Below are 10,161 nucleotides of genomic sequence, written 5' to 3' on the forward strand. Positions count from 1 at the left end.
TCCTGCCAGCAAAATGGGGCAACATAAACATAAACATAAAATGGTGGGGTTTAGTAGTATAAGCAGCCACTTAAAATCTAAGCCTGCAGCGTTTGTAAAAGCCCTCAAAAATGTCAGTCAGCATCATAACTGTGTTCCAGACCCTGCACTATAGATGTTATCACTTCATTCTTACAATATCCATAATAATACTATCACTCCCATAATCTGGGTGAAACCAAATGAGGTTTAAGGAAATTCTGAGTCCAGGCAGTGACAGGAACGGCTGGAGGAGCCTCACCTGTCTGACAAAGCTGTGCTCTCACGGAACCTTCCTCCAGAAAAGCACAGGGACAAGACGCACCCACTACGGGCTGACCTGGAGAAGGTCCCTGACACAGTGAAATCAGGGTGTGACGTGAGCAAAGTCGTAAGTGAGAAAAACAGGTTTTTAACTGTTTTAATATTGCCTGATTTTTTAAGAAAGGGTTTTGTGTTTTTAACAAGAAACCCAGGGTGTCTTGGCAGTAATTTCCATCTCGGGTCTTCTGTGACTCAGACGTCCCCAAGGAGAGAGGTGACCTGCACCAAGGGATCAGGGGCCTCATCCAAGCAGATGGCTGCTTGATGAAACCACAAGTTAACGCTTCCTCTATTTCATTCTAGAACTCACTGCTTCCAAAGAGAAAGACGCCTACAAATAAAAGCCCAGGAGTAAATTTTCCCTTTCTGTGTGCACGAACCTGTGTACACACATCCTGAGGAACAGCTCCACTCACCTGAAGGGTGGGGATTTTAAAGACCTCTCCCAAGTGGCGCAGACCACTATGACTCAAGTCTAAAATCGATGCGGAAGGTAAGATCATCTCCCCGATACCCTCGTGAACATCTCTGGAGGGGGACGCAGGCAAGCGCCCAGCCTGACCAGCACCCTCCGCCCGGCCGTCAGCAGCCCCAGAGGGAACTCCGTAGGAGCGGCTTCCCTCCATCCGCTGTCCCCCAGCAGCCACAGCTCATCGTCCTTGGTCTGGGGTCACCTGCAGACACAAGAGAGAGAGACGTGGAAGCAACTAACGATGCTGACACGTCCACACAGGCGAAGGGGAATAGCCATGCGGAAGGTCTGCAATGATTTGACTTGCTCTACGAGCCATCGTTTTTAATAAGCAGTGTGACACATTTGATTTTAAACTTGTAAAAAACTGGCATGTAAGAAGGTTCAGATTAATATCCTCTGCTCTCACTTTGTACCACAGAGTTCCCAGATTTGACTTTTAACTCCTGGAAAATGCAAAGATGTACAATGGGAATCATTATTTTGCACAGCTGCTGGTCTCGGCTGCGGTCCTGCGCGGGAACCCTGCGTTTAGCTCCCCGAGGCCGGGAATGCCGCCTTCTGTTTACCATCTGGCCCACGGCCCAGCACCAAGCCTGCCTCGCACCGGGTCAGGCACAGGAAAAACCCGTTCAATACTTTTGCTCCACGCAGCTTAAGAACTACCGTTGGCCGAAGCCCGGTTCGGCGAGGCTGGAACGTAACCTCCAGCGCGTTCACGAAAACGTTGGGACGCCCCCAGCGTTCCGTGCATCTGTGGCCTTACTACGCACCGCGCGACAGCCCCGCGGCCGCGCACGCCCCGGCCCCGGCAGGGAGGGCACCGCGGGCGGGGACGCCCCACGTCCCGGCAGGGAGGGCACCGCGGGCGGGGTCGGCCACGCGCACGGCTGGCGCGGCGGGCGACGCCGGAAGCCCGGCCCGCGAAGCGCTTCCCACGGCTGGCCCACCCTGCGTCCGCGCGGCCGGCCGCCGCTTCCCACAAACCTCCGAAAGGGAAAAGCAGCAGCCCGGGCGTGAGCGAGAGCCGGGCAGCGCGGGGTCCGCGGGTCGCAGCGGCTGGCAGCAGGCCCCGTCCTGCCTCGGTTTCCCCACTCCGGCGAGGCCGAGCTGCACCCGACGCTGTGGACTTCACCCTCCAGGCCTGTGAGGCGCGGCCTTCCCCCGCCCCCGCTCGGGGGACCCCACTTGCGGCGCCCCCGCCCACCAGCCCGTCGGCCAGCGGGGCCGCGGAGAGCAGCTGTGGGACAATGGAGGACGCCGGGCCCACGCTGTCGCCATGGAGACGGCGGTACGGGAGCCCGCGGGCGCCAAGCCGCAGGCGGAAGCGGGTGGTGTTGCGCCTGCGCACGGGGTGCTTGTGGCGCGCCTGCGTGAAAGGTGGTGCGCCGACTCGCGGGGGTAGTGCGCCTGCGCACTACGTGACCGGCGGCCCATGACCCTCAGCTGGCCCCCGAGCGCTGTGGACCGAGGGACACACCAGACCCAGAGGTGGGCGGGTCCGGCGGTCTCAAGCAGGGGAGGCTGGGAGGGGGCGCTGGGAGCCGCAGCCCGCGGAGCCCGCAGCGTCGTGTGCGCGGGGAAGGGGGAGGACCCCACCCTTGGGGAGGACCGGGCCAGCGTGACCCGGGGCCCGAGCGGGGCGGTCGGCTGTCGCCCGCGATGCCGCTGTGCCGTCTTCAGCGGGTCCCCGTCGGGGTGGCCGCGGGAGTGGCCGAGGCTCTGCCTCCGAGAAGCCACCTCGGAGTCCCGGGCTGAGGGTCTGCAAGGGAACTGGGCGCAAAGGGCGCGCGGGCCTGGCGATGCCCTTGGCTGCTGTCGGCTTGTCTTGGGGGCGTTCCCGGCCACCTGCGCCTCCTCTGGGCCGGAGCCCCACGGCCAGCCCTCCACGCTGCTGTGTGTTTCTCATGCCCTTTTTGCCTATGAAGTGTTACGGATTTTTAAATTTTTCTTTTGAAAATTATCTGTTGTAGCCGTGGGTGGAGGGGATTCTGAGAGGGCCTCCAAACATGAACTGACAGCACCGTCTTGCCCAGAGGAGAAGTAACGATCGTCAATAAAGGAAAATAAAAGTTTAACTCTTTTAGTTCTTTCGGTGCGATACCTTGCGGTGAAACTGTCGCGAATCATGTTTGGTATTTTCCAGTAGTGTTCTTCTTCATCAAAAGAAAAGCAACCGAATTAAAAAAAGAAAAACTTTATAGAGTTGGATATAAGGACGATAAGCATCTCTCGGTAAGTTTTGCAGATTTCCACGTGGCCTGAGATTACCTTCTGGAAGGTGTTCAAAGTGCCCCTGAGCAGCCTGTTCCGTTCCTGCTCTGCCACGCCTGTCATCGTAAAATGTGACAGCCGGAAATGTGGGACTCTCCCTGGAAAGCAGCTGAGCCCCCAAAGCAAAGAGGACCCTTGTTTCCATATAACGTCCCCTGAGAGCACAGCACAGGACGGGGCTGTGTCAGGAAGGTGGGGATGGGTGGAGGGACCGAGGCAGCCAGGCCGACCTCCCGGCTGCTGTGGGAAAGCGGGCGTACTCTTCGGCACGTCCGAGAGGGAGTGTGACGAGTCCCTAATGCACCTTTCAGATGAGCCAAAGTGGTGAGCTCCTCTCAGGCACCCAGAGAGACTCAGGCTCACCCGGCTGTTGGCCTCCATCTTCCCGGCTGCCGTGGTTGGGGTGTGTCCCCCCCGAATTCGTGCAGTAGAAATCTGATTCCCAGTGTGGCAGCATTGGGAGAGGGGGCCTTTAAGACACGGTTAGGTTGTTAAGAGAGATAGATGCCGCTCTCTAGGGACTGGGTTAATTCTCGAGGGAGTGAGTGGGTTCTTGCTGTCTTCGGACAGGATTAGCTGCCACGAGAGCCAGTTGTCCTAAAGTGAGGCCCCTTCTACGTTTTTAGGACGGTTATAAAGCCAAGCAAACAGTGACACTGCAAGTGTGAATGATAAAATTCTGAAACAAGAAAAAATCAAGGTAGGTCCCATAATTCATGCTGGGGAAAGGGAGGGAGATGAGTGGGGGGTGCACAGGGTGGCTGTTATAGGCTGAACGGTGTCCCCCAAATTCATACTGGCCAAAGATAAACTAAGCACACTGGTTAGAGCGGTCGGGGCAGAGTCTGGTCGGAAATAACTTGCAGCAGGGAAGAGTCAGCGTGGGCTGAACTCGACTTGGGTTTGCACGGAGGTGACCGGGCGTTATAAAGGGACGGTGCGGGAGGGGCCGTGGAGCAGGGAGGGACAGCTCTCGGAAAGCGGAAGTGGGGTGGCTGCATGAAGCCGGCCGGGCTTGCTGACCGGTGCTTACACAAGTCGGGCTCCCACCCCCACAGGGACCGGAGACCGCCGGGCCCTGTCCCCAGTGTCACTGGGACTAAGGGACTCTCGTGGCAGGAGATCTTGAGGTGTCTCAGACAGGCACTTTAGGGGGTTGAGTGGTTCTAGGGGTGCAGCCTTGAGCTCTAGAAATGATGTCAGCACTTGTCCGAGTCTCTGTAGGCCCCGGTGGGGCCTGGTGAAAGGAGCTGGGCCCGAGTGGGTCAGGGGAGGCTCCTGTGTGTACGTTACCTCAGAATGCAGCTGCATTGGAAAGGGGCCATTAAAAAGGTAATTGAGATAAAAAGAGTGGGCCCTAATCCTGAGGCTTGAGGCCAGGGGTTCGAGATCAGCCTGGGCAACACAGTGAGACCCAATCTGTACAAAAAATAGAAAAATTAGCCGGCTGTGGCAGTGGCACCTGTAGTCCCAGCTACTCAGGAGGCTGAGACAGGAGGATCCCTTGAGCCCAGGAATTGGAGGCTGCAGTGAGCCATGATGATGCCACTGTACTCCAGCCTCAGAGACAGAGGGAGACCCTGTCTCTAAAAGAAAAAAAGAGAGATTAGGACACAGACACACAAGACACAGAGGATGGCCATGTGAGGACACAGGGAGAACACGGGGACCCCCACTTCCAGAGCTGTGAGAACTCGAGTCTGCTGAGCCGCTCGGCTGCCATATTTGTTACGGCCCCCGAGCTGCCCAATGCAGGGTGGGGCCCGGGGACAGGTGGTCCCTCAATCCAGCCAGGGGGAGGCAGGAGATGGGGGCGGGGGCTCAGAGGCCAATGGCGGCTCATGAGTGTTTCACGGTTTCACTTCAGAACATCTGCATGTTACATGTACCCTTACCGTGCACAGCTGTTAATGACAGAAGGAAGCCACATCCCCGCAGGGGAGAGGACACCGGCACTCAGTGCACGTCTGCGCCTGGGCCCCGTGGCACCGACACCAGTCCAGCTGTGGGCTTTGGCCTGGGTCGAACCCTCCTCAGTCTTCGCAACGGCTGTGAGCCCGAGGAAACAGTCGGGGAGGGTCTCAGCTGGTGCTGAGGGGCTGCCAACCTCAGGGCAGCATCTCCAGGGTGCCAGGAACTGGGCGGCTGCCCGAGTTTACGCAGAAGACTGAGGAGTGAGGAGGTCATGGTCGAGCCGCGGACGCCCGCCGGACAGGTAAGCGGGGGAGGACGGGCAGCGCTCAGCCACATGTGAGCAGAGTGCATGCATGGGATCCCACCCCAGCAAGACTTTAAAAGAGAGAAGTGATTTCCCCAAGGGGGTCCTTTCTGCGGCCGCAGAACCAGCAAAGCTCACCTTCCCACCTGGCGTCGGCTGCCTCGGCAGGGTCCACCTGGGCCCTCGTGGGGACTGACCACAGCCTTGACCTTGGAAGCACGGCAGGGCTGCCTCTCCGGGGAAGGTCGCGACGGCAGATGCCCGGTTGGACAGACCTGCACGTCCCCACGGGGCTGCTGGATGCTCCCCCAGCAGAGGCTTTTCCGCAGCTGGACGTCCTCACCCAGTACCTGGAAGAGGCCGGAGCTGTGTTGCAAAACTCGCTAGTTCCCAGCTTCAGCAGCGAATAAGATGGCTGTGAAGATAAGAAGCCTAGTTCGAAAACAGGATCGAGGACGACTACCGAAACCTGGAGGATGCAGAAAATCGGCCTGGAGCTTCTCCCTATAAAGATTTCAGGAGCATCTGCACGGAGCTGCCTCAGAGGCAACACCTGCAGGGGACGGGGGAGGCGGATTCTTCCCCCAGTCGCGCCTCCCCACGTGGCGCTCACCCTTGACAAGCCCCTGCGGCAGATGTTGCAGTTTAATTTTAACGTAAAAGTGGCGGTGGCTTTTCCCGAGAGGACGATGAGCGTGGAGAACGCCTGGTCAGTGCCACCGCGTCACGGCAGCCAGGTGGGCGGAGACTTGTCTGGCTCTCCCTGGTGGCCTGAGGCCACCGCCCGGCTCAGGGACATGTGGTCCCTTGACAGCATCTACTCCCACCTGCTCCAGGGTGATGTTCTCCCTGGAAAAGGGAAAACTGCCAAACATGAAGATCTAGGAATCCAGCATGTGCCCAAGAAAAACACGTGGACCGATGAGTTTAAATCAGTGTTTACTTTTGAACAGGCAGCAAGCGGTGCCAGGATTCCTCACGTCCCTGGGACAGGTCTGGAGGCTGCCTCACCCTCGGGGGGCCTGGCCCGGCCCCTACCTGCACAGGCTTGCCCGTGAGCCGGGCCCTGGGCCAGAGGCGGATACGTCATGGCCACGTGGGCTGCAACAGATACTTTTGAACCCAAATTTCCCTGTAATTAATAAAACAGAAGCAAAGATAAGAGCAAAAATGTGGGCAATCAGTGAATAAATGTGGACGTGTGCAGGAAGCCTGGCACAGAGGAGGCACCTGTACATTTTTCTTCTTTTTATTAACAGAGATCGAATCGTTTTAATTAAACATGACTATCTCTAGGCAAATCTAAATCAGTTCAGAGGATAAGAGAATTTTTTTAAGGAGAAAATAATTTTGAAAAAGCAGACATGGGAAAGTGGCGAGTAAGTATGGTGCCACCCGACTCATGACAGGACGCTTCCCAGCCCTCTTTCTCTGCCACGTGGGGTGCTCACCCGGTGCGGCCACTCTGGTGATGACAGACGCAGGAACCCAAGCTCAGAGAGGTCAAGGACGTGCCGCAGCCACACAGCGATTAAGTGACAGAGCTGGCTTTGTGCCCAATCGCTGGTCACTGCGACATCTGAAGTTCCAATACAGGCTATTTTTAAAAACGTGAAAGCGAAAGGCCTAGAAACGCCAGCTTCCACAGGGAACAAGCATGCGTGAGTTCAGCTGCGCAGCAAACAACACTCTGCCCAAATGGCGGGGACGTTCACGGCTCTGGCTTCATCCTTGATCTAACTGCGGGGCCACGTCGGACCCCTGACTTGCCTCCAGCGGTCGGTGTGTCCTTTCCTGTTGTCCCGGCAGCTCCGCCCATCCTTGCGTGAGTGGCTGAGATGCCGCTTTGAGGTTCTTGCAGACCTGGGCTGCCACGTGCAACGGGCTCAGCTGTCACCGCCCGGCTCCCTGGCGACATGGGTGCTGGTGGCAGTGGGACCCTCCCCTCCACCTGTTCCTGGCCTGCTAGCCCCTCTGTGGGGCAGGAGCTGCTCCTTGCCTTGGGAGGCAACTCCCCCTGTCCCGGGTCCTCTCAGTCCAGCCATCTAGAAGGTTCCCTGATCTCGATGTGCACTCCACCTCACCTTCCCGTGGGGGCCCTGTTCTCCCAGCTCCTCATCTCAGGGCTGTTTCCAAGCTGCACCTGCGGGACCTGTCTATGCGTCCCCACACCCAGCAAGCCCATGAGGGCAACGCCAGGCTGCGCGTTCTGCCACGTGAGGCTGAACACTGACAGGCTGACACTATCCACGGCACAGAAGCCACCTCCTCCCTCCTCATCTGCACCTGTGCAGACCCCGGCACAGACTCACCCTCCTCCGCCCCTCAATGTTGTCTCTGGGAGCTCCCAGAACGTCCCACCCCCCCAGACGATGGCAAGCCCCTGCGCATTCACTCCCAAGGACGTTTTCATTCCGCAGGTGAGATGTCCAGCGGAGTCCGGTGAGCTGAGGCCGCACGCACGTGCCGGTCCAGCATCTCCCCTCCCCTGGTTCAGCCGTGCTTTAGACCTGGAGGCCCAGAGGGGCGGGCCCACGCCCACCTCCCCTCCCCACCTCTGGCTGGGGGGGGCGAGTGGGGGGGAATGGACAGGTGTGAAGCCGGGGCAGGGAGGGGCTATGGCCGCCTTGGCCAGTACAGGCGTGACCGGGCCGGGCTGATGCTGTCTTGGAAGAAGGGTCTGGTGGGCTCCTCCTTTTTTGACATCCATTTCACATGTGAGAGACAAAAAAACATCTACATTGGTCTTGGTATTGGGAAGATAGAAAGTAAATCACATTAGAAAGATAAAACGATCTTCATCTTGGAGAAGGTCCCCTCACACAATAACATAACTCAGGGGACGAGGGCAAAAGGGCAGAAAGGATATTGCCCAAGAGTGTGAGCTAAAACGAGAGCATTTCAATGTTAAAGAAGGTTTCGTAAGTAAAGAATGTCACTTTTTTATTAACTGATGAGGTTTTGCTATTTTATTTGTTACTTTGATGAGTAAACCAAAGAATATTTGCATTCCAAAAAAGTTCCTTTTGAGGTACGAGAGATGAGGTTTATAGTATGTAAATTATACGTGAATAAAGATGAAAAGGGAAGACCCCTGGCTACAACCCATTGTAAAGATACACCGCGATTGTTTTTGGCAGATTGTTTTTGGCAGATGCGTGGAGTGGGTGTCAACCACACGTGGCTCTAGAACCGGAGCCCCACAAGCTGTCTGCAGCCAGTGGCTGTTCTCACCCTGCCCAGGTGAGCAGCCGTTTCCCTTCCGTCCCCCATACCTTTGCCTCTTCCGGACCTTTCCTGGGACTGGGACCACACGGTAGGATGTCTTTTCATGTGGCTTTCTTCACCTGGCGTAATGACTCAGGTCCGTGCTGTTGTAGGAGGTGTCAGTATCTCATCCCTCTTTATTACTGATTCGTGTTCCTTTGTGTGCTGTGTGGCTTGTTGACCCACTCACCATGTCGTGGACCTCGGGACTATTTACAGTTTGGGGTATTATGAAATCCTGCTGCTGCGAATATTCATGCATGTCTTTGAGTTGGCACATATTTTATTTTCATTGGGTAGATTTCTAGTAGTGGAATTGCTGGGTCCTAAGTAAGTTTATGCTTAAATTTCTAAGACATTAACTATCTTCCAAAGGGGCCATACCCTTTTACATTCCCATTGGGAAAATAGGAGTTCAAGGTCTGCCACATCTAACACTTGGTATTGTCTGCCCTTTTTGTTCTGTTTTGTTTTAGAGACACACAGGGTCTCTGTTCCCCAGGCTGGAGTGCAGTAGTGTGATCACAGCTCGCTGCAACCTCAAACTCCTAGGCTCAAGCAATCCTCCTGCCTCAGCCTCCCTAGTAGCTGGGACTACAGGAGCGAGCCACCACGCCTGGCTAATTTTAAATTTTTTTTTTTTTGTAGAGACGTTGGGGATTGGGGAGGGTGTCTTGGTATTGCCCAGGCTGGTCTTGAACTCCTAGCCTCAAGCAATCCTCCTGCCTCAGCCTCCCAAAGTGCTAGGATTACAGGTGTGAGCCCCCATACCCGGCCTGTCTGCCTTCTTTATTACAGCCATTTGGTGAGTGTGTAGTGGTATCTCATTGTGGTTTTAATTCTCCTTTGCCTGAAGATTAACGATGTTGACCACATTTTTTGTGTATTGGCTGTTTGTACATCTTTGGTAAACTGTTTTCCAAGTCTTTTACCCGCTTTCAGCTGGGCTGTCTGTCTTGTAACTGAGTTGTAAGAGTCCGTCATATGTTCTGGGAACACGTCCTGTGCCAGAAACGTGCTTGGAATTATTTCCCGAAGCTGCGCCTTGTCCTGTTGTCTTCTTAATTGTCTTTTGATGCACTAAAATTTTTAATTTTAATGAAGACCAATTTATAAATTTTATTTAAAGCTCATGCTTTTGGTGTCATGTTTAGTAACTTTTTGCTTAACCCAAAGTCCTGGAGATTTCCTCCTGTGTTTTCTGTCGGAAGTTTCAGGGCGTCAGCCCCGGTGTTTAGGCCCCCGACTCAGTTTGGGTTATTTTTTATGTGAGGATCTAAGTTTATCCTTATACTGTTGTCATTCAGGGAAATCAGCACTTTCAGTTTTCTTTGTGGAGAAGTTTTAAATTACACATTCAATTTCTTTTACAGATACCGGGCTGTTCATGTTTTCTATTCTATCCATTTTGAAGAGTTATATTTTTCAAGGAATTTCTCCATTTTATCTGAGTCGTGAATTTACTGGCACAAAATTGTCACAATAGTCCCTTGTTGTTCCTCTAAATATCTTCAGGCTTTGTGGTGATGTCCCTTCTTTATTTCCGGTATTGGTGATCTTTCTCTTTTTCCTTGCTCCGTGATGCCGG

General features: G+C 55.1%; 1 protein-coding gene and 1 long non-coding RNA gene across 2 annotated transcripts in view; one reads left to right on the forward strand and one right to left on the reverse strand.

Moving 5' to 3' along the window:
• LRRC27 (leucine rich repeat containing 27) overlaps positions 1 to 968 on the reverse strand; it is a 34,008-nt gene extending 33,040 nt beyond the window's left edge. The window contains exon 1 of the mRNA XM_012664811.1: positions 759 to 968. Within this exon, the coding sequence (XP_012520265.1) occupies positions 759 to 968 (210 nt within the window). The remainder of the gene's footprint in view (positions 1 to 758) is intronic.
• A 2,017-nt stretch (positions 969 to 2,985) lies between these two features.
• On the forward strand, positions 2,986 to 5,458 carry LOC105826782. The gene is made up of 3 exons (XR_001138327.1): positions 2,986 to 3,049; positions 3,715 to 3,788; positions 4,993 to 5,458. It is a non-coding gene; the product is annotated as an uncharacterized LOC105826782 (long non-coding RNA).
• Positions 5,459 to 10,161: the final 4,703 nt, after the last annotated feature.

The sequence above is a fragment of the Propithecus coquereli genome, unplaced genomic scaffold, assembly GCF_000956105.1.
Source record: "Propithecus coquereli isolate 6110/MARCELLA unplaced genomic scaffold, Pcoq_1.0 Scaffold911, whole genome shotgun sequence".
In the NCBI taxonomy this organism is placed as follows: Eukaryota; Metazoa; Chordata; class Mammalia; order Primates; family Indriidae; genus Propithecus; species Propithecus coquereli.